The following is a 24,461-nucleotide window of genomic DNA, read 5'->3' on the forward strand; positions in this document are numbered from 1 at the left end:
CCCATACATAAACACTGTTAATATTTATTCAGTATTGATAATATAGATTCTACTAAATAAAAAATAATGATTAAAAATTATTATTATTCTGAGAATATACAATCTTAAATTTTCACATTGTGTTAACCTTTATAGCTGACATTCAACACTTAAAGCGGTTGATATCTAACTATAATTGATCACCAAGAGAAACACACACAAGAGCCCCTTCAGTCTGCAGCAGAAAACTCTGTTGACACACAGTTAAAGAATACCTGAATTTTGTCACAATAGAGGGTTTTGTGCATTGTGTCGAAGTCAAATATCCATTAGGAGACACACACACACACACACACACGGATGAGTATCTATGTACGCACTGACCTGACGGCAGGGTCACGAGAGGCACCAGCAGACTCTGAGGTGACTGTGGGAACAATGCCTTCAAAGGTACACTTGTCTGAAACAACACAAATCACAAATTTTCCTAAGCTTCGTAAATGTAAATCATACTTACCTTGAACTCACACATCACCATGCTCTGAAAGCCTGAAAAATGATATTTTGAATGGGAGGCTGTGTAACGGTGATACAGTAGGTGCTAATGTGTAATGTAGCATGTAATAGGTAGCATTTAGTGCGGTGTGACTACAGCCATTAAACCTGACTTCACTGTAAATGCACTGTAGCACTGCCATCTACTGGTTAATAGAGGTGAAAAGGAGTTAAGCTATAATCACAAGACCGTGTAGCAGGTAATACATCACACCTATGTCGTCTGTTTTCTGGCTGAGATGCAAGTGCCAGATCATTCTCTACAGTCACACAGGATGTATTGATGTAGATCCCCTATGCAACAACAAACTCCTGTAAGAATATCTGTGAGAATCTGTAGGGGCTGAAAGTTTTAGCAAAAGTGGAAAAATACATAGTGACACGTCACCTCATGCTGCTTTCCACACACTGCAGGTGTATCAAAGGTGTTGAAAGTTATTATCTCCCACCTGATGATTAAAAAGTGATTTGCATCTTTCGTCTATAAAGCACAGGTGTGTGAAGTGTGCAAGCAGCGAGCTCCCCGCTGGAGATCAAGTGATAATGATGTGGAGGATTCATCAAATGTTAAATTGTTAAAGGGGGTTAATTGTTCATCGCCCTGTGTGTGCATTTAAGCCTGCGGCATAAAAGTAACCATCCTTTTATTTCCAGCAAAGATGATGGGGTGAGAATAATTGGATATCTGTTGTAATATTTAGAATATTGTGTTTCAGTAGGTGTATAAGTTCCCATCTTCTGTATCACTGTATATGCAAGATGAGTATATTCAAATGTCTTGACTATGTAACCAGACCAGACATTTGGGATTTCATCACCTAAAAGAACATTTCTCTCCACTCAATAATCAATGGATGGTTGAGACTCTAACTTCGAACACAATCTATTTTTAGCTTCTTTTTCAAACAAATAGAGCTGTAAGTCAATCAACTTGAATGTATCACAAAAATCATAAAATGTATCTGTCAATGTTTATAATAAACAATTATTAAACATAAACACATAATAAACAATTCTTTCTAGAATACAAAAAATATTTGTTTCAGCACTTGTTTGCTGTTTTTCTTATGATGAAGATACATAAATATAAAAATTTAAATGAAATATCTTTGGATTTTGGACTGTTTGGATTGTGAGGCTCATTATTCACGAGAAGAACCAGGAGAAGAAATATGTGAAAATTAATTGATAAAAAGAATAAGAAACAAATATTTAGGTTAGACATTCAGACTTTCTTTTTTCAAAGGCCTACCTGATGCTGTAGCAGGTCCAGTTCCCTGAGGAAACAGCTGGTAAAGATTTGGATAAGATATTTAACAGACTCTGTGCCTTCAGCTTGCTTAAGGATGGATCTGTCATACACACACACACACACCACCACCACACACACATACAACAGAGAGAGAGAGAGAGAGAGACAGAGAGAGAGAAAGAAATATGGTGTTCATTACAACAAAAATTTGCAAACAAACAAGCCAAAACATGTCACATCAACCAAAACCACATGAGCACCGCATCAACCTCACAACTGCACACCAGCACTCACCTGAAGATGTCGTTCACAACCAAGAATATGGAACAGTGCTGAGCACAGGCTTTAGGCTGAAACACACAAAAGCACACGTTATGTAATTATGTATTTATGTAAAATCTTATTTCTTCTAAAACCCACCTCCTTTCTAATTTCTAATTCGAGTAATATTCGAGACCACTGGGTGTCACCCTTGTATCGTCCACAAACCTCCCTGCCATATAGCCTCGGTTCCCCCCTGTTCTCACTCTCTCCCCATTAACCACTCAGTTTACCACTCTGTCAGTCCTTCCTTCACACACCCACACACACTAACTCTCTCATCTCTGCCTAATGCACACTCATCATGTGTTTTAGATTTAACACATTCTAAAACGCCCCAGCGCAAACATTTAACAGCTGTACTGTTCATGTCTGCCTCCCTCTCCATGTTTATATATCTTCTAGTCCTTAATTATTCTCCCCCTCAACCCCTCACACTCTATAGGAACTAACGCTTCACTATAGGGGGAGCACATGTAATCTACCTTGCAGGCTTTAATCCTGCATTGTGGTAGAGTAATACTAAAAAGAAGACCAGAATCAGCTCTGTGTAAGCTTTTGTAGTCAAATTATATATGTCAAATAACCTACAAACTAGTCTTAGTGAAGTCAGCAAGATCAAACAGCCCCACCCAGTGCTTATATGGTGTCATTACAACGTTCCTATATACAAATCAAGTATTTTCAACCTCAGCTTTGACAAGTCTGTTTCTTTTTTGTCCTCCTTGCCTAGAAAACAGCATTAATCAAACAAAACAGGTTTTATGTAACTGTTTGCGTGGGCATCAGCATTACATTCCCACAAACTTTATGTATGTCAGCGTGATTCTGCTTATGTGGGTTGCATGCCAGCATGCATGCATGTGTGCGAACTGTCATGGTTCCCCCTAGTGAAAACAGATGGGGGTTTTTTTTGAGCGTCCTCCTCCATACCTTACCACTAACACTTCAAGGAGGGTCAATTACAGCACACAACAAACATCCTGTTTTTGGCAGTAAGGCACAGGAAGTGAGTGTTTATTGTTATTGGGCCTGTGTCTCTCACTGGATCACAGGGGGGTGGGACAAGCCAAAACGAGGAATGTGGGCCTAATTTCATGTTTCCCATTTTTGATTGCAGTTTAAACAAGCAAGTGAAAGGGAGGCGAGGAGAGAGGCAAGCCAGTCGACTTAGACGATGATTTTTTTTTTCTTTTTGGTCTTGCACACGTGTACGGCAACACAGACTGCAATACACAGACACACATGTGAAACGCACATCTGACATCCAAACAACCTGTAGGCTAAGTGAAACCTAAACGTATGCCTCCCACCCTAATAACAACAGACACGCTATACCAGATGCAATATCATAAACAAAGCGACTGGAGACATATGTGTGTCAGGGTCTGCATGTACACATGTGCGTGTGAACTAGCAAGGTGATAAAAAACAGAGGTCAATCAGAGATGGATGAGAGGGTAAACAAATACATCCATGATGCGACAGAGGAGTAAACTCAAGATGATGGAATCTAGTGCAATCAACAGGCAGACATGTTTCTGTACATACAGTGTTGGTAATTCAAATACGTGTACACCAGTGTGTGAGCAGTTCCTAAAATTAAAAAAGTGTGCATTTCTAGTCTGTTATATGTACACGGCTCAAGTGGACCATCACTAGAAAAGCTGGAGTGACACAACTGACAAACTTTACCTGAGTCAACATGGTGCTGGTAAATTTTTTTGTTCCGTTGACCTTTAGAGGTAGCAACGGCAATCCAACTCAGTAACCTTTGTAAACACAATGCCATTCATGACCGTACACACAAGGTATTGTATTGCCGGGCACACGTTTGGCAGAAAAACTTTGTAGAAAACATGTCTACAAAGATTAATCTAATCCCTGTGACTCTGTTTTCTATGTCTTGCCTATTCAGGGGATAATTACTGGGTCTAGATTCTGGTAGTCATTGTTGCATTTAACTTAGTGTTTTGTCTGAGTGTTCTTGAATTGTCTGGTTTCAGTGACACATTTAATTATTTTATCGTTATCCTCGCTTCGCACAATGGCCAATTTGTCTGCCGTATTCCAAGTTATCGTGGGATTAAATAAAAAGTGAAAAGTTAAAAGAACACAGATCCCCACTGGTATTTTCTTCTTTTTTTTTTTTAAATATTATTTTTGGCCTTTTCAAGCTTTATTGGATAGAAACAGCTGAAGAGTGACAGGAATGCAGGAAGAGAGAGATGGGGAACGACATGTGGGAAAGAGCCACACGTTGGATTTGAACCCTGGGCTTCCGCAGCAAGGACTGAGCCTTCGCACGTGGAGCGGCTGCTCTCCCAACTGAGCTAAACGCTGCCCCACCACTGGTATTTTCTCATTGTATTGTGGTAATGAAGACATCATCTACAATAACTACACATAACAATCTATAAATCAAAAATCACTTGTGACTTTTGAACTGGGCATGATCTTAAGTTATATGAAGTGTGGAGTGGCCAAGAACTGAAGCAACAGAGAGTTCAGTACTTACCCAGCACAGTCAAGGCTGTGTAGCACAAGCCAAATGATGTGAGATGCCGTTTAGAGCTAGCCAAATGATGTGAGATGCATGCAGAGCAAAGCCAAATGGTGTGAGTTAGCCAGGCAAACACAGTCAATAAAGACCCACCGAAAAAGCAATGGAATGGCTCCATAAACTATGCATATGAAAACATTACAACTCCATACCTCATAATAAAATGAGCAGACTTTATATTCAAACTGTTTGGTTTCACAGTTTACAAAGCAGTTCAAAGTGGAGCTAAACACATATGGAGTGTGCAGTGATCTCTGATGTGAGACTCCATAATTCAGGGCAGATGAGTCAAACTATGTACATAACAAAAACACATTTAACAGCAGCAATATGTCACCAATTTATCAACAGTCATGAAAGTTGCCAATTCATGCAGCAGTAAAATTGCAGAAAATGCCACATGCACATCATTCTACACATATCTCTCCTACCGTGAAAGTAAAACCAGGCCAATATGAGCTACTCAACAATATCCATTTATACATTTTAGATGTGATCTTATGGTCTGATCATAATGTCAGTATACTATATTTATATATTTTGTCTTTTTACCTTGGCTGTAATGGGCTATTTCCTTCCCATAACTGCCAAAATAGTTACTTGTGGAGGTAAATGAGGTAAAATATGAGATTTAAACCATGTGTTTCACTGCGCACTTTCCGAGACACTTGTAAAAAGCTGCTTTGAAACAAAACCTTACATTTCACTTATAAACTAATCTAGAGATGAAACAATCACCCCAAACCAAATTTAGTCAAAATTAACCTGCAACTATTTTGATCTTGTTTCCTAATTTGTATTATTGTAAACCAAATATCTCTCAGTTGTGGACAGTTGTTGGGACAAAACCACATGTCACATTGGGCTCTGAGATATTATGATGTTTTTTCCTCTCTTTTTTTGACATTTTAAAGATGTTTGACATTTCATATGATTAATTAAGAATGAAAATAATTGTTAGTCGCAGCGCCAAACAAAGCTGCTCCTGATTTTTCTATCATTTACCTCATAATAAAAAATTACCCACCAGCAGTGATTCTGTCAGTCGCTGCTTCAGCTTCTGCATCGTTAACCCTGTCTTGGTCAGAACACACTCCAACAGTCTGAGCACTGCTTCCTCCAGGCTGGACAGGTTGTGATACCACAGAGAGACTACAGCCTGTTCTTCCAATGACAAGCGTTGGCTAGGAAAAAAGCACTGATATTGTCATCACACTGCATCTGAAATATTCCAGCTACAAACATGATTATGGTTTGGACACAAACTAAAAGAAAAAGTTTCTGGAAACATATGTTACAGCCTAACAGGAACTCAGCACCTGTCTGCCCCCCCCCTGCTTCCCCACCACTACCTGGAGTAGGCAGAGCTCAGAGCATCCAGGAAGTCTTCACTCAGTGCTGCCCTGACACAAGTCACCGGCTGCTGCAGCAGTGTGCCAATGAGAGGAGCAGCCTCAGGACAAGTGACCAGGGGAACACAAGCCTCTGATGCAGCCAGAAGGCTGTCACATGAACACCTGCAAAGAATCAAATAGACAAAATCTGTATTATCTGGAAGTTCTTATCAATTCATTCATTTCTCCCAGGGCCCTAAAGATGTGTGTGCTTTGATCCTTTCCAGGAAAATGTACTATTTGTTTTCCAAAATGATTTAAAGTGACTTAGGATTGTTAACTATAATAACGTCCAGTTCCAGCCTTGTTAATGTGAGGATTTGCTTGTTTAGCTTGGAAATGCTCATCTAGGTTCTAGTTTGTTGGTCAGCCAAAACAAAACATGATGAAGACATAACACATGCAACTTAAAATTGTTCTCTTTTTTATGTTTCACAGAGCAAACAATAAAGAAAAATAATCAACAGCTTAATCCATTATGAATATAACCATTAGTGGCAGCACTAGTTTCTACTGTGCTGTACCTTTGATTTATGTCACCCAGAGAACTGCAGCTCTTTCCAATGTTTTGCTGCAGCAGTGCCACCCTCTGCAATGCAAGAAAGAGCACAGGTTACATATATCCACATAATTACATACAGTGTGTATAAACAGGCAGAAATACCAGGCCAATACCTTTCTCAAGACTTTGAGGTGGTACTCTTCAGGTGGTACACCCGTGTGCTTCATTAATGTCTGCGCTGCAGCATCGTCGTCTTCTGTAGCAAGCTGACACAAGACTTTCTGTGGGAGGGAAGAGAAACACAATGTGCAGCAGATTATTGGCACTTTATGTGTACATCTATAACATTGGACAAGACTTTAATACTATTTGCCCAAACCCCAGGACCTATAGCATCAAAGCTAATTAGTTACTGGAATATAGGATGACTCTGTTGGCGTCACATCATTTGAACCACATGAGCCAAGAAAAGGCATTCCAGTAAGTGAGAATGTATGGACAGCATATGAGCAACTTCAAAAATCAACATTCTTTGCTACAGAGGTCCTTGGTGTTTTACAAGCATTTTTCAGAAGGGGCCTCATCATACACTGATAAAACTAGACTAATAAACTCAGCTGATTCTCATCTGTGAAAAAAAGCGAGACATAATGAAGGAACAAAGACAGGAACACTAGACTCGTAGTGTGAGTTATGTTACAAGGGTGGTTCTCTTTAAAGGCAGTTTTGGATACAAAAATGTTACTGAGGAATGGTTTTCCTAAAATCATTTGAAAGGAAAGAAAAGCTGAGAAACAGACTTATTTTATGTTCAATGTCAACATTCTTAAAAAAAAAACACACAAAAAAAACATGGCACAGCAGAGTATTCAGTGGTCCAATGATTAATAAACTGAATGTTTGGCAAGAATTTTGTTCATTGGTATTCCCTCAGAAGTGTGATGAAAACCCAAAGACCTATTACTTTGAATTAGGGATTGATTTAGTCCTCTCTATTTGACCACAATAAGTTGATTCACTAGTACAAGCTGGAAAGTGTGATCCAACAGAAACAGCCATGGCCTCACATCTTCAACGCACATCTGTTTTTACAACTCTGTTGAAGGAAAAACACAGAGACATGCACACCAATACGGGTAGACTAAAAATGTACAAATCCCTTTCAAACTGCAGATAAAAAAGGAGATCAAACAAACGATAACAAAGGATGAGGAGAGAATGAGATTGAGAGAGGCAGAAAATGACAAAAAAAAAACAAGTGAAAGAGAAAAATCAAGATCCCAGGCAGAGGAGCGCTGCAGTGCTGTTGGTGGAGCTGTGTGGTTTCTCTGGCCAGGCCCTACAGCACGCTAAGATGCTTACCCTCCACATAGTCTTACAAAACAACCCCAATCACTACCATCTGAGCGCCCTCAAACCCTGCACACTGAGTACATACAAAACCAATCACACTTATCCCACCCTTGGTAAGGAGGCACAGTGGGGCTGGGGGATAAGAGATGGAAGGCTGGTTAGAAGGAACGGCAAAGAGAGACTGGAACGCTGTGCAATGGCTGCATTTGGAGCGGGGGAAAAAGGGTGTGGTCAGAAGAATGGCATGAAAGGCAAATGGATAGATGGATGGCAAATACTTTAGGTCAAAAGTCATCTTTCTCTCACAGAAAAACAGCAACCGAGCTGGCTTTGGGGGCTTGGACATGCTGCTGCCATAGAAATTATCCCTCTATAAATCTAAAATTAAAACAGAGGATGTAGAAAAATGCACAAGGCAAAGACTCGGGTTGGTTTTGATGGGTGCCTGTTAACAATTACTAAGCCATGATTGAATTCTCCCCAAACCAATGAAAGATTCAAGTATAGCTTCAGATGGTCAAAACAGCAGAGACAAAATGAGGGAAGATGGAATGAGAGAAAAGACGAGACAGAAAAGTCAGACAAAATAATGAAGTTATAAGAAACTGTGTTCAGACCTTTTGCACTGACAGAGTGCATTAAAGAAATGCGCAATTTCAAAAGACCCCATCTATAATCTTTTGACCATATGAATTTGTGGTATGTTGACATACATAATTAAAGCGGTTGACTTATGAATGGAAAACCAGCAGTTTGTGTTTCTCACTTGATCAAGATTTAAAATACAGGGTTTACTACATTTTTTTAACCAGGAATACTGATATAAACAAACCTTAAATAGCATCAGAGGACATCCAAAATTTAACTTTTGACTAGTGTCAAATTCTTTACTTTGTTTTGGGGGTTGGGACTTTTGGTATTTGATATTTAAGATTGAATTAATAGTTTAACATTTTGGAAAACAGGCTTATCCACTTTCTTGAGGAGACAGCTATCCTGGCTCAGTCCAAGTTCAAAATATGTCTGAAAGCTCACTAATTAGGATTTTTGTATTTCTGTTTCTGTTGGGAATAAACAAACAAAGTGAGAAATAAATGTATTTCCCAAAATGTCAACTGTTCCTTTAAGTTAAAGGATGAAATAGAAATAATAATTTCAGTAAGTCAGATTTACTGAAAGAGGGATGCCACCCAAGAGGAAACAGAAAGATGAAAGGGGAACATTATTGTCATAAAGATACTTTCATCTCCAAATTAAAACACAGTGTGGCAGCCAGTGTGAGCAAACGGTCCAAAATATGGTTTGAAGCTACCACAGTGGCTCCAGGGCCTACCTGTGGTTCACCCTGTTTGAGTTAGTGAAGATTCATGTCAAAGATTAAGCTATCAAACTGTCCATCCTCTGGCACTCTAATATTACACTCTCATGCTTTACTTATCTGTCATCCTCTCAAAGATCATGCCATGTTACTGCAACACTGTGTGGTCCTCCTGCTACCACAGGATGTACAGAACCAGACCAATTGAGCTAATGACTATCTGACATAGCCCGCAGCTATGTGGCTGAACGCAGCATTCATCAAACCCAGTGAGAACACTCAGATGTGGAGAGGAGAGACAGACAGGGTGGGGTGAAAGGAAGACGTGAGGGAGAAAAGGCAAAACACACACTATCATAATTTAAAGAGAAAAATACATTTGGCTACTAACAGTATATACAGTAGCAGCAAAACACGTGTTTTTGCACAAATACTCACAAACACATGAGCACATGCACAAATGTACACAAGCACAGTATTTAGGTGCCACTTAGCACCAGACCCTCAGCCTATTATGAAGGCAGCAAGAAAACAATGTTGGGGAGCAAGATCAGACAGGGCTAACAAAAAACAGGCTACATTCTGCATTCCAGGACAGGCAGTCCAACACAACACAGACACAGGGAGAGCCACAGAGACAGACCATCTCTTGCCTAAAACCATACATCTGCCCTGCTCCCCCCAGATGGGATGAGCTGCGGTGAATAGGTTTTTTTGTGCTTCCCGCCATTCCTGTCATTTGTGGTGAGTGGAAGCTTTTGGGGAGAAGAAAAGAAGCTTCAGAGTTGGTTATGAGTTTATTGTACTTGTGCTGTTTGGACACTTTCATCTGGTAGGACCTAGTGAACCCTTTAACTCTGGCTGTCAAAGCTTTAACTAATACATTCAGCTACAATTAACTACTTCTACACAATGACTGTGTTTGCATGTACACTCATTTTCCACTTTTATCCAGAATATGACAATATTCCTAATTTGAGAGAGGTCATGCAGACATCATATTCTTTTTGGATATATTTGGCCTTTTTCTGAATGTAGCCTTTTCTGATTATGACATGTAGGAAATGCAGATATTACTCATTTTTTGACACATGTATACATGTGTATATGTTTCTCAACTGGGTTTCTTTTAGCACAGTTTGCAACACATGGCCTTTGTGTCTCGGCTGTGTCTGTTGTAAACAAACCAACTAGCCAACAGTTTACAAGGCTCGGCTTAAGATGCATGCACAAAACAGCCCACATTTCTCTACTTATAAACATTAACAAACTCTTGCCATCACCAGGTTTTTGGATATGTTCAAATAATGCAACTACATTTTCATCACATCAGGGTATGCAAAGTTGCATGTAAATGGGAATATCAGTGAAATATTTATTTTCATTAGCCATGTAAACATTTTAGCAGGAAAATGTCTTTGTTGGAATAATAATATTTTGTGCACGCACATGTAGTCAATAAAAATACAGTTTGAACATGAAGTGTTTTAAATTTATCAAGGATGAGTGTGTTTATATTTTGAGTGCAGATGGAGACTTTTTATTATAAGAACGGTTCTCCACTATTTAAGAAAGTATTGCACACTGTTAATAATCTTTGTAAAGTTTATTCTCTCACCAAATCTTAGTCTTAACTGTTGCTGCCTAATTTACCTAACTAAATTAGTTATGTAAAAATCAGTTTACGTGCTGTGATAAAGTGAAGGTACACCAACAAAAGAGCAATAATAGATCCATAGATGCATATACAGACATATACCCATACGAAAACTTGCAGCAATGCTGTAGACACAAACACTGCCACACACACACACATGTACTCCGGTTCCCCCTCTTACGGGTCAAAGACCATCTGGCAAATTCAAGGTTTACTTTCAAGGCACTGTTTTAATTAGCAAGATGTTTTATTAGATGAGAAATTAATCAAAAGAATACAAACACACAGTTAATCTGGCAAAAATGTGAAGGTTCCACATTGTTTATCATAAGCCATCTGTGTGAACCCTCTGAAAGTTTAAAATTGCAGAATCTTTTCTTCCCTCTGTTCCCTTTCCCTCCTTTGTGTGCGCGTCTTGAAAACACAATGAGCAAGATCAACTAACCATAATATAAAGGCTGAGTCTTCTCTAGTGACAAGAGGCAGTGAAACAGTCAATTTTAATTTGCTTTCAAAATATGTTTTACAGTTTTGGGCACAAAAGGCTTAGGCTTACAGAGACCCAATCTCTCCCATTCATCATCCATGTCCCATTGGAGTAGAAACACAGAGGGCTGGCGAGAGAACTCCTATTAAAAGTAAATTAGACAGAAAATCTCTTTAACAGCCCAGAGGCAGTTAAAGAAAAAAATATTTTTAGGCGTATTTGTTGATGAGATGATAGTCAAGAACAAATTAGGACATAAATAGCAAACAAATCAGGCCTGAAAAATATGAATAAATACGTACATTTCAGCTTTCCTTGGTTATTATGTCTTTAATCTATGTGTACCCCCTTTAGTCAGGTCAATATGAACAATGAAACCTGAGGATACAATGCAAACAAACCCTTACTGTACCTCCTACAGTATTTAAAGTTGTGTCTCAAGCTTAAATATTTTCTTGGTATTGATCAAAATGTGGCTCCAGCACCAAGTATGGAAAATGTGAAAACCCAAATATTTGCATTGAAAGCTCAGTCAAATCCATAGTCTTGTTACCTCAATCAAGGAGATTATGTTTTCGGTGCAGTTTGTTTGTGTGCTCTTCTAGTTTATTTATGCTTTGATTAGATTAGATATATTTCAAAATTTTAATTGTTTGGCTTATCATAAAACAAGTTCTACAGCGTGAGACATAAATGCCCAGTTACTAGCACATGCAAAGTTGAAGTGAATCACAAAGAGATTTAAGATGGCATGTAAAAGCAATCATGGGTGACTTGCCTCAAAATGTATCCCTTATTTATACATTTCCCAAAAAGTCTGTACTATAATTCTACCTTATTGACTTCAGTCAAAATTCTCTATTAACTGAGACAAAGTCTAGTCCATACCCGTATCCACTGGTTGGCTTTTCTTTCCACAGCATTGCCTGGATGCTCCGTGTACAGCCCCCACAAACACTGGAACAACAGCCTTCTGCTTGTAGCTGCAGACACAAGAAAGTCCATAATTCTCTATATGGATGGCAGATTTCTAGTTCAGTGGAGTATGATCATCAAAATGTATTAGTCTTAGATGTGATTTTTTCAGAAGGTGCCACTCACCCTCAGCGGTGACATAAGGGTTCCAGCACAGTCGCCCAAGAAATTGGCCTAGAAATGGTAGCGTCTTCATGGTCTCTGTTGTGGAGTTCTTAGAAAACAGACACAGACAGGAGAAAATGAATTTAATAGACTCCATGTTTTTCATTTTTAATACTCTTACACCTTTGATCCTGCTTGCTTGGGGTAATAATTTAAGTGAGTTAGTTCTCTTAGCGGAGGACACATACAGTAATATGGTTTTATTTCCATCTGGCACATAATCAGACCCAAATATGACAGAAGTGGAACCAATCCAAAAAAATAAATCTCTTTCATCATTTCACTGTATTCCAGATGTGTATGCCTCCTCACCTGTTCCATCTTCTTTTGTTTTAACCTTTTAACTGAGCAACGTTGTGCCAAACATTAGAAATAATCATAAGTCTTAATGACTGAATATTGAGTTGAATGGCAGAGGCATCCACAGGTGCACAGTACATTACTCATGCATCACCTTTGCTTCCTGTGTTTTGGTCATGTCACAGTTCCCACCATAGTGTCAATAGTAAAAGATACACAGTGCAAAACAGGGGTCTGGCCGAGGATTTAAGTATGTGTGTGTCTGTGCTTGTTTACCAAGCTTAAAACAGCAGACCATGCGATTTATTTCACCTCACAGCCAATTAAAACATCCAGAAGGTTTCAAACTAGACAGAAGAACATGACAAACCCTTAATCCTGACTTTCTATACATTTCAATTTCACCAGATGACTTTCATTTGTGAAATTTTAGACATATGAGTTGGAAAGATTCCAATAATATGTCACTGAAATTAATGTAGTACAAGACCTGGTCTACAGTATCTTAAGTGTGAGTGAATACTAAAAAAAAACCCAGCACAACAAGAATCAAACGCAGGAAGTCTGGAGTTTAAAGTGGACTGGAAACAGAAGGTGATTATTAAAACTTGCTTGACAGTTCAGTCGAACCAGAAGCAACTCATTTGTTCTTTCTAGTTTAATATAAGAAAGCATATTTGTCAGAATATTGCTTGTCTTCAGTTTGAATGAAGACTTTCAAAATCATTTCTGATTGATGATAACTCTGTTAAATATACCAACAATGTATTTGTTCCATCTTATTAGATTACAGAGCACATTATGTTTTACAATATGATGACTGCAACGGAACATACAGAAAACAGATCAAAGAGGTGACGTGTTGCTTAAATTTACAAGCATGTCTGCACATGTGTGTATGAATCACGTTTATGTGCATTTACAGTATTACTTAGTATTAATCCCATATTATCAGACTAGATCATACATTTCACCTCTGAGCTAATTAAACTCTAGAGAACCGCTTTGAAGCAGGAGAAGACCACACAAAGAAATCTGACATAAGGCAGTTGTAATTGAAGCAGTGTGCTGCTAAGACGATTTGGCGTACTTCACTGCCATGCATGCACAGTGGTGGTTGGTGGTGTTGGGCGATTAGGATCGGATATGATCCTAGAATGTAGAAAACCATGACACTCCTGTCAATTAAGAAAACATGATTTTGTATTACACCTATCTTTAGGCTATAATTAAAAAGCATTTTTATCAGGAGGTGAAAATTAGCTGCAAAGTTTGTTGTGTCTTGGGGCGAAATCTTCAATTAGCAGTACTGCCGGAGCATTTATAAGTTAAGAAGAAAACAGGACAGAGAAAAGTGAAGAAGAACGGGAGGGGGAAAAAAAGGTTGCTGCGAAGCCAGTACGCATTAGTCTTGCTTCATGCACCTATCATCAGAAATAATCAGAGAGCAAACATGGCTTTAGTGTAGCATTGGATAAAAGAAAGATGTCAAGCTAACCATTTGTTCAAAATGAGCATCAGACAGACAAGGAGACTAACTTGACTCACTCAAGTGGATGAGATCACCATTAATGGAAAGCAGAATGGTAATAGGCCAAGTAGGGTTTCTCTAATTGCCCCCACTATGCCCCCCACAACACCACTAATGCCGTCTGAAACACAGCCCTCACACTCACAGCCTTCCTATCAATCCAACAACACATGGTAAACGTTGTGTGTAAGTATACATGTGCATTTGTGTGTCGGTGATGCAACGAAAAAGGAATGTTCATTTACAATCAGTACTTCACTAATGCTTTGTGACTGTGGGAATGCCCATAAGAAGAAGCAGTCACAACAGAAAGTAATTATCACTGACTATCAGGGCCTGATCACCATCAAAGTCTTGTCAACATTGTCCCTAATTATAAATGGGCTTTGAGACAAAGTATCTTGTCTTGATTAAGGACAGACATCTCAGACAGAAGTGACTGATTATGTACTTGCAAGGGAGGCAAATGGGACAAGTTTATAGACAACAATGAAAAGATCAGTGAGGAAACACTTCTGTCCCTGACGTCAATGAACCACAATCAGAGTAGCCCTAACATTAAATAGCAACGTTACTATGGTGAGCACATAAACATAAACTAGAGTGAATGCTTGAGTTCCCCACACACCATCTTACTTTGGGCAGCAGGATTTTCCGATCAACTACTTTGAGGAGTGGCGTAATATTGCAACAGCGGTGTAGCAACCATGGTAAAAACTGTCTATGCCATAGATGGTTCACCTATAGTCACCATAGACTCTACTCTATATCAATATGGAAAATGCACATGCACACAGGCAAACACTCTTTAATAGTCATGTCTTTATTCGCTTACTGGCCTGGAGTTGAATGAGAAGATACCACTCTCATATCTGTTCAATGTGAAGCTGGAGCCAACAGTGGATTAGCTTATCTTAACAGAGGTTAAAGGCTAGCTTGGCTCTGTCCAAAACAACTAAATCTGACCACCAGGACCTGTACATCTGACAAGTGTACAAGTTATATCCCAGTTTCATATTAAATGGACAGATATGTTTTTCTGCTATCTTCTCAAACTGTCCACAAGAAAACTGTTGTATTTCTCCAAATAAACTATCAAACCATTCTTTTAAGAAGTGTAATACTGAGATAGGAAAGTTCCTCCACTTTTCTAACAAAGTGTAAACCTGGAAATTAATAACAACTAGGAGTATTTCGTCAGACATAAGCCACAGGAAAGTTGTTAAGTTATCAAAGGATGCAAAATGCTGCCAAGAAGCAGGGTATCCTCAGCTGGTCTTTTATGAGCCCACTTCCAGTAAAAAGGATTTCAACTAAATTAAGCTATACCATTCTTTTCGCCTTCTTTGTGTCTGCTTGCTGACACCTCTGCGTGACATATACTGACAAAGGAGACAGACAAATGACAAAACATTGCCAGTTGCCAATGTTCTCATCTATAAAATATATGGCAAATTGCCAAAGTGGAAAGTGAGACCGTAATCTCAGACATCATCAATGTGCCACGGTAAAACATATGGACTGTAGAGAATCACGAATTAAAACCTGCAAGGGTCACCATGACTGTAAAACTGACAAGAAAAAGATTTCTTATGTGAGAATAAGACTATATTATGAGAATATTTGTTATAAAAAGCAGCAAGACAGAGAGTGCTAATGCGCAAGGGCTGGAAGAAGGAGGCAAAGTTGAAGTAACACTGAAATCTTACAGTCCTGCACACCCCTCCTGTCCTCTGCCCCCTTCCCAAATTTGCTGGACCTGATATAGGGATACATTAGGTTAGCACTGGAGGTCCCAATGCGGCTATTACCTGACTAACTCAACACTGCAGCACTGCCAGCCAGACATACACAGCCTCTGCACAGCACAGAGCAGCCTCTGTTAGCAGGACCCTACCAACGGTGGACTTAGTGTTCATGCCCTGGCTTGGACAAAGTGTGAGCGTGTGCATGTTTGTGTGTGTGTATGTGTGTGTGTGTGTGTGTGTGTACTAGGTGGTGTTTGAATTAACGTAGTTCTTCATTAATCAGTTGGCTGTTTGGCTATTGGGTCCAGCTGATTAACTGTTAATTTATTTCATTGGATAAGGTGTGTCAGGCCTCTTACTGGATATAACCCATTTTATTAGACTTAACAGGCATCTGGGAAATAAAGTGTACTACCATGACTATCCAAGTCTGTCAAGAATATAAATCTCAGAGCTTCCTTTGCATTGTGACAAAGTTACCAGAAGAGAACATGTGAAGACACAAGCTCAACCTTTAACGATAGCTCACCATGTTGTTGATATGTGTGAGGAGTTGCTGGAGGAAATCTCTCAGTCTGCTCAAGTGCAGGCAGGTGTCTTTCCGAGTGTCTGGGCTGTCAGCCTGGCCCCAAGCCACTGCTTTGTCCAGCCAGAACTGCATCTCTTGGACATTTAAGAGGGGCTCTGCTGTTTGTTGGAGCTGGATCTGCAACTGAGACATTTTCCGGCTTGTCCAGGTGAATGTACTTGAGATCTTGAGTGAGACAAATTAAAAAAACATTGTCAAGCCAAAAACACACAAAGATCATATCATAATCCTTATTTTGTTGATAATAGTCAAAGTCAACATGTTACACTGTGATTTTCAATGTGTGCATTCCTAGATGGTTTTTAAAAAAAAAAAAAATCAGGGTTTATAGCAAAGATGGGTTTTCTCGCCTCAAAGACCACCTCAGCTAAAGGTACCTTGTGGAGTTTTAGGAGCACTATGGAGCAATGTTTTTGAGTGGTCCTCATCTTTTTTCTGTTATGCACATACACACAATGCACATGCATGTCCACAAGGATGTGGGCAATGTGACAGACTCCCACTAGTTTTGAGATATTCTAGCAATGCAGCAACAAAAGCAGAGAAAAATACTGCAAAGCAGGATTTAAAATATTTCCACTATAGAGGAAATTGTTGCCATAAATTAAAACGCAAAACTTAAATTACAAAATGTATTTTATGTGGAAATAATTAAAGAAATAGTCAAATATGTAAGAAAAGGGAATGCAGACTTTAAAACATTTCTGTACTCAAATTCTCAGTGCATATTTGCCAAAATAAACAATGATACACAGTAGTGTAAATTTGGATAAACAAACATCAGCCAATAATATCAACTGTAGGGCTCTACTTTAGACTGTGCATGTGCAGCCCACATGATCCCGCATTTTTTTACTAGTGCAGAAGTGGATAATTCAATAACAATTGGAAGTAATAATAATACGTGGAAAATAAACTGCAGCATAGTGTGTTAATCTGGTTACGTTAAGCTCTTATTACCACAATGTAACGATCAAACTTTTAAGCTGCAGGTGAGCAAGCCTCATGTAGGCCTACTGAGACATAAACAGTACATTCTTCACCTTTTATGATGATGGAGAGAAAAACATGGAGGCGGGGGGGGGGCAAGATCACAAGGGTGTGTGTGAGGATGTGTTTTGTGTCTGTATATAGCCGTGTGTGTGTGTGTGCGTGCGTGCGTGTGTGTATTTGTTGTTTTTTTTTTGCCATAATGACAGTTCTGTGTGAGACACCACAGGGTTGTATTTTATGATCACCTCGTTGCACACAATTTGTTTAATGTCTTGCCATCATCTCTGCTGGAAAGCCCCTATGGCTTGCTGATGTGAATATATAAATACTCATTTTGGGGAGGAAAAAAGCCCGACCAAATTAGGAACAAACGACTCTTGTTGACTTATGTCGGGGGCTCAGTTTTCAGCAAAGCAGAGGTGGAAAAGAACCGCATGCTGAATACCTAAGTAGCAGACAGTCTCACCCACAATATCTATCACACACAGACAGTTACATGTAGCCACAGGCATGTATATATACATACTGTACTTACATAAAGTTGTTAGCGCAAATACATGTCACAGAGGCAAAAGAACATTTACATGCACGTAAACACACTTGACAGCAGCTCCGGTGTTAGCTGAACATACTCTGGAGCAGGAACGAGATGTGACTGGTCAAATATTATCTTTGAAGATTTGTTAAACTAAGCTTGTGGACTTTGGGTAAGGGTGAGTTTGCTGTTCCAATTATGGGATTGTTGACATTATTTCTGTATAATCAAATCAGTTAAACTTCAACTACAGATTTACTTCTGCATACTTCTGTATGTTATATTTAATAACACCTGGATCAGCCTAATGTATGGCTAAGTCTAAATAATAGTCATAAAAGGAACTGTTTTGTTCAGCTTCTTTCATGTAATGTCATTTATTTCTTCACTATTTTGCTCCTACAATGTACAGCTTATCACATGTCCACACATAAATACACACCTGTATACATGAGTGAAGAAACATAACCGATACAGATGCATTCATACACAGTCATTAAAGGGTCATTGAATGGTGTGACACGTGAACCAACAAACAGCAACAGAATACCTACCATAGATTTTGGATCAACATGTTAGACACCATCATCAAAATACCAAATAAAGGGATAAAAAACAGCATTTCAGTCCTCCAGTAGAGTTTCAGAGAGATCATTTGTTCTTGTAGCTTGTGACGGCTTAACAGCTTACTAACTAGTTATCAATTCATGCATGCATACTGCACTTTATACAATCAGTGTCTATTCTCTCTCTGTACAGTCTCTCAAAGACTAAATTCTTTATAAGGTTTTAGATTTACATACTGCATAGTTCACTGTTAGTTGTTTTTTTATTTTACTGTTACTGGTTTTATTTAACTGTTATTTATACATGTGTATATAGTGTTAAAATAGGATATCGCATAGGTGCATATTGTTAAAGTTTTGTTTCTTGCTATTGTTTCCGTGCCATCACTCACTATCTCACTTACCGTTTGGGAGCTGCGGTAACAAAAACAATTTCCCCGTAGTATTTCTGATTCTGATTCTGAATTATCATGCAAATTAAATTCTGAGTTATTACATTTATTGTTTAGTTGATGGTGTAAAAAGATGTCCTAAAATCCAAGATGACGTTTTGTCCAAAACCCAAATAAACTCCATAACTCCATTATAACATAAGACAAAGAGCAGCATCAAATCAATAAAACGAGAGGCTGCAATCAGACAATGTATTGGAAAAAACTTGCTGTACTTGTTTTATCGACTAGTTATTTAACCTATACTTATCACAGCTTCCCAAAGGTGGCCTGGTTTATCCAGTACAGTGCTCACAGTTTATAATTATGAAGAAAAACAGCAAATTTTCACATCAGAGAAAGTGTTGCTGTTTTTTTCTGTGCAACACAAAGATACAGATAGTGAGACGCAAACATTTGATTTAACTCAAAGCATATAAAGCAACAGGAGCCTATAAGTGACACACACACACACACACACACACACACACTATAACATACCTGACTAAAACCTTTGGATGCAACAGCGACACCTCACCACAGGGTGCCAGTATTTCCTCCACTCTGCTGCAGTCACACATGGTGATAAACTATGTCAGTTCAATGTAAAGACACATGAGAATTACAAAAAGCTGTATGGCGCAGTGTTGTGACGACTCCGTGCACACACACCTGCGTTAACTTACTCTTGTCTCACCTGTTAAGTTAAGTTAATCACTCCGCAGTCGTATAAATGCGAGCTACAACAACTCCAAATACTGACTTACATGTGAACAAGACGCGCAGCCGTCAGACTGAAACCTTCACAGAGCAGAAGTCAGCCATATCCATTCATTCATAATTTGTCTGCAGACACCTAGACAGGCTTTTCGTCCTGCGTGTAAACAAACTGAACTTCCCTCTTCTCTCAGGCTTCCGCGAATGGAAGAAGACTATTGGCTGAGAGGCGCGCCATCCACACACGTCCTCCCGGCAGTGCCTGCTGGGAAATTGAGTCCCGTTGCTGTAGTTGCTCCTCTGTCTGAGAAGCCAAACAAATTGAGGATTTGTTATGTGCTTATTGTATATATTAGGTACGAATGTTAAAATGGTTGTCCACAATGTTAATGCGTGTTTGTCCTGATAGTCGCTGCTTCAAATGTTGTGGCAGAAAATATATAGTTTATTTGTTTAGCATCATTTATAGGGCTTTAAATAAGAAAAGGGACAATAAAACAAGTCAAAAAGACACATGCAATAGAAAGATAATAACAAGAATACATTAAAATCGAAATAATAATTAATATGATTAAACAACCATGCATTTAATATAATGAGTTTTAAAACTTGTTTTAAAAGAAACATTTTCTGTGCTAAAGATGTAGTGCATAGAAAATGGATGCTGCTGCTCCAAAATGAGTGATAAAAAGCACTTACAGTATAAGACAGTAAACATCCATCCTGGCGCCTTTCCCAGCTGGCATGGGCGAGAGATAGGCGGGGTACACCCTGGACAAGTCGCCAATTCATCACAGGACCAAGATAGCAAAGATTCATTTGAACATGTTTTTACATGTTCACAAATGGAATATTTTTCCTGATAGCAAGAAATCCTTACAGTATAACAACACCACAAATGATGACCTTAAAAAATGACGAGTTCAACGACATAAAGTTGAACTAGTGTAAGATAAGTACAGCCCTTATGTGTACTGTAATTCTTGAATTCCTGTTCAGATAACTGTTTTGTAGATGTATTTATTTTAACTCCCACGTGAGACCCCAATAAGCAAGATAATTGAGAGAGAGAGAAATATTAACTTTAAAAGGTGTGGATAAAACATTTTGTAATCCATTTAAAGGATGATCAGTGAACAACATCACATGTGCGTGAGTTAGTGTTACAACTATCTCAGTGGTTGACCTGGTTGAAACCATACACTGAGCATAGCCTGTCACCATGCTTTCTAGACTTTAATCAAATTATACTGGAAAAATCAACATTGTAGTTTCACATTGTCATCTTGTCAGAATTTTAACATTTTAACTTATCTACCCTTGGTTTTCAAGATAAACCTGTCACTAAGTAATTAGCAGTTCAAGGTGAAAAGGAATTGGGGAAAACCCTGGAACAATGACTGTGCTGTATGTGTAAGCGTGTGCATACTGTGTTTTTTGAAAATGAACACCTTCTCTCTGCTTATATGCGTGCTTATGTTCACGTCCGTGTGAGTCTATATGTGTGTGTGTCAGACATTTCAGGGCTGAGGGTGCAGAGGGTGAAGCAGAGTGCATGCCGTGCCCAGGAATTCAGGGGTCCAGAGTGTGTCCCTCTGGAACCCAAAGCAAACTTTGAGGGGTTCCTGGCCTGCATGGCTCAAACTGACAAATCACCCAGAGGCTCAAGTCAGACCCTGAGCAGTCCAGCACACTGCGCCAGGAAACGGTTGTTTAAACATACGTAATATCATGTGTGTGAAACTGTGCATGTGCATGTGCATGTGTGTGTTCTTGTGTGCATATGTGCCTGCATAAGAAAGAGATTATATTTAAGTAAAGTGTGGGCTTTTTAACTGCACACACACACAGACACACACACACACACTCTGTATGTCTCAAATATATCCTTCTTGAGCATATATCTGAGTGTGGTCAAATGTGGTGGTGGCTGTTAATGCATGCCTATACCACTTGAATACCACTCAATATACATGCACAAGCCTTGGTATGTACTGTATGTGTGCACTGTATGAATGTTACAGTGAGGCATTGCAGTCTTTAAGATGGGGGAATGTGTTTAAAGTGGTCTAGTGGCTCCACATTAGACATCAGAATTTCTGTGGTAGGAAAGCCTGGGCCTGTGGATATGTGCGTATGAACTGGTGGGAATCTATGTGTGTGTGTGTGTGTGTGTGTGTGTGTGTGTGTGTGTGTGTGTGTACAGGTGTGTGCAAATACGGTATATGTGTGCTGTTTTTCCTTTCGTAGTTTGGTACTTTTCGCCTGCTTCCCAAATAGAACATGGAAACTGTGTGTACAAACGTCAGTGTGGTGCAACATCTTTTTTTTTTTCTGAAGTTTTCCCTGAAAATATTTTCCGCCACATCTGCTTGAAACTGGAAGCAGACACTATTTTAGTTTTCTTTCATTTATACAGTCCGTTATACTTTAATCTATACTTGCAGGCTACTTTAATTTAGGGTTTTATGGAAAAGATGTGCCATGCACCTCAACACCTGCCATTATTGCTCATATATTAGGCTAGTGAAGTTATGTCGGTAATGTTTCACACTCAGAAGATTATATTTAAAAAAATATTTTAATGCTTATAATTCCTAAAATAATAATTTCCCCCGAAAATGTCTCCAGAGTGATAGTTATTTTTCTTTCTAATGTAAGTTTATTTGTAGTCCTTTACTTTTTATCAGGTGCTCCTTAAATCGCTGTAAATGTATATGAAAAACTGTATGGCTTTGTGAAAACATTTAGATCTCCGGTCTGAAACTGACACACACATAAACAAAAACACACACTTAACCTTAATTGTACACATTTTACAACAACTTTCAAACTGTTACTGACATTAGATTAAAGACCCTTCGTGTAACATATTTATGCTGGTGTCTCCATCAGTAAACGTCCAGTGAAGGCAGCAGTTAAAATCATAAGGCACTGGCCCAGGATCACCATCAGCTCCACCCTGGCTGCCTGCCTGGGCCAACATGTAGGTCAACCAGGGCTAGGTCTCTCCACATGCAGCGTTCTGTATGTGTGTGTGTGTGTGTGTGTGTGTGTGTGTGTGTGTGTGTGTGTCTAAGTCTTGTAAAAACATCAGCATATGGGTTTGGAACAAGGTCCTTGGCAATACTCGAAAAAACGAGAGAGAAGGAAAGAAAAACCACGGCAAAAACTTGAGAGAGTGTGGTTTGATGCCCAAAGTGGAAACCCACACACTGATGTTTTTGTGTGTGCATGCATGTGTTTATGTATGTGTGTGTGTGTGTGTGTGTTCGTCCTTGCAGCTGTGTGTGTGTTGCTATGCCTATGCTTACATGGGCACACATATGGATGCTAGGAGAAATGTAGTGTAAACCACGTGTGTTTTTACTGTACTGCTACTCTGTGATTATTACAGAGCCAAGAGACGGGTTGTCACGCAGTGGGCAGTAAGTCATCCATATGTCTGTGTGTGCGTGTTTGCATGTGTGTGTATGCTTTCATGCTTGGAGTGAAGGCTGATCACAGCCAGCAATTTGACATTGCCAACTGGGCGACTACCATTTTGATTTTAAAATAAACTGAATACCAAGCTGTCAAATTGGCAATAAAATACAGGTAATATAATTGAAAAAAAACATAAAAAACACAAAGAGTACATTTACTGATACGTACAAGACATTTTTCTAATATGTAATATGTATCTATATGTACTATAGAGATTATAGATTACTATAGAGATCTTTCAGACATAGTATGACTTGACCTTATTCTCTTTCTCATGTCAGTTACTTTGTTTCCAAACATAAATTTGCAGGTGCTTCATCTTATTCCTAGTATCCATCTCACTTTGTCCATAATTTAGGTCAACATGAAGAGCACAGAATGTCACATTCAGGCTAAAGTGTAATGCTAGAAGTCATTACCAGTTTATCATCTGAAAATTATAAATCTAACCCCAGCCATAAATAGATCATGGGGGAAAAAAGCGTGTGATCACTAATTTTTCAAGTATAGTTGTTTTTTGACCTTGTGGTTTGGCCAGAGGGAGATGGAGTCGGGTGGAGAGCTTGGGTATCAGTCTCTGGAGCTTATCCCGGGCTCAGTGAAACCAGGAGCTGCACAGCTGCTGACAAATTTGTCAGTTCTGATCCAGACCAATCCTATTACCAGTTCTGGTCCAGACCAAAGCCATTACCAACCTGGCTCTGCTGCTGTGGCCCTACATGACCTGACGCCTGTCTCATTGCACCACACACCGATGCTGCTGTGTTTGATGGTCTGGACTGCTGAGTGCGTGTGTGTGGTGTCTCCTGCTGGATACCACAAGAGGAAAGTATGAGCTTCGTGATAAGCAGCATTAAACTCTGTTTGCATGTTCTTTGTCTTTTTTATTCTTGCATCCAGTTGGGTGTTTTTCCAAAGCAAATCAACTGGTCCACAAAACCTACTTTTTCCGTTGCACACATAAGTATGAACACGTTCATGCACACACACTTTTACAAGAGTTTTTTGTTATGTTAACCAAGTTGAGAGAAAATTGTCAGCTCA

General features: G+C 39.1%; 1 protein-coding gene across 7 annotated transcripts in view; it reads right to left on the minus strand.

Annotated features, from left to right (window-relative positions):
• Window positions 1-20,125, minus strand: part of fancc (FA complementation group C) — a 27,295-nt gene extending 7,170 nt beyond the window's left edge. For 2 of the 7 annotated variants that reach the window (XM_027277625.1, XM_027277619.1), the window contains exons 1-12: window positions 19,912-20,125; window positions 19,716-19,781; window positions 16,630-16,854; window positions 12,483-12,570; window positions 12,270-12,364; window positions 6,740-6,847; window positions 6,589-6,653; window positions 6,020-6,187; window positions 5,698-5,854; window positions 2,081-2,136; window positions 1,787-1,886; window positions 364-439 (exon numbers count right to left, since the gene is read on the minus strand). In XM_027277625.1, coding sequence (XP_027133426.1) covers window positions 364-439; window positions 1,787-1,886; window positions 2,081-2,136; window positions 5,698-5,854; window positions 6,020-6,187; window positions 6,589-6,653; window positions 6,740-6,847; window positions 12,270-12,364; window positions 12,483-12,570; window positions 16,630-16,821 — 1,105 coding nt within the window. In that variant the 5' untranslated portion in view covers window positions 16,822-16,854; window positions 19,716-19,781; window positions 19,912-20,125. Of the gene's footprint in view, window positions 1-363; window positions 440-1,786; window positions 1,887-2,080; window positions 2,137-5,697; window positions 5,855-6,019; window positions 6,188-6,588; window positions 6,654-6,739; window positions 6,848-12,269; window positions 12,365-12,482; window positions 12,571-16,629; window positions 16,855-19,715; window positions 19,805-19,911 lie in introns of all 7 variants that reach the window. The other 5 variants (XM_027277623.1, XM_027277624.1, XM_027277621.1 and 2 more) reach the window with 5 other exon arrangements.
• Window positions 20,126-24,461: the final 4,336 nt, after the last annotated feature.

Source organism: Larimichthys crocea, chromosome III (genome assembly GCF_000972845.2).
Source record: "Larimichthys crocea isolate SSNF chromosome III, L_crocea_2.0, whole genome shotgun sequence".
Taxonomy (NCBI): Eukaryota; Metazoa; Chordata; class Actinopteri; family Sciaenidae; genus Larimichthys; species Larimichthys crocea.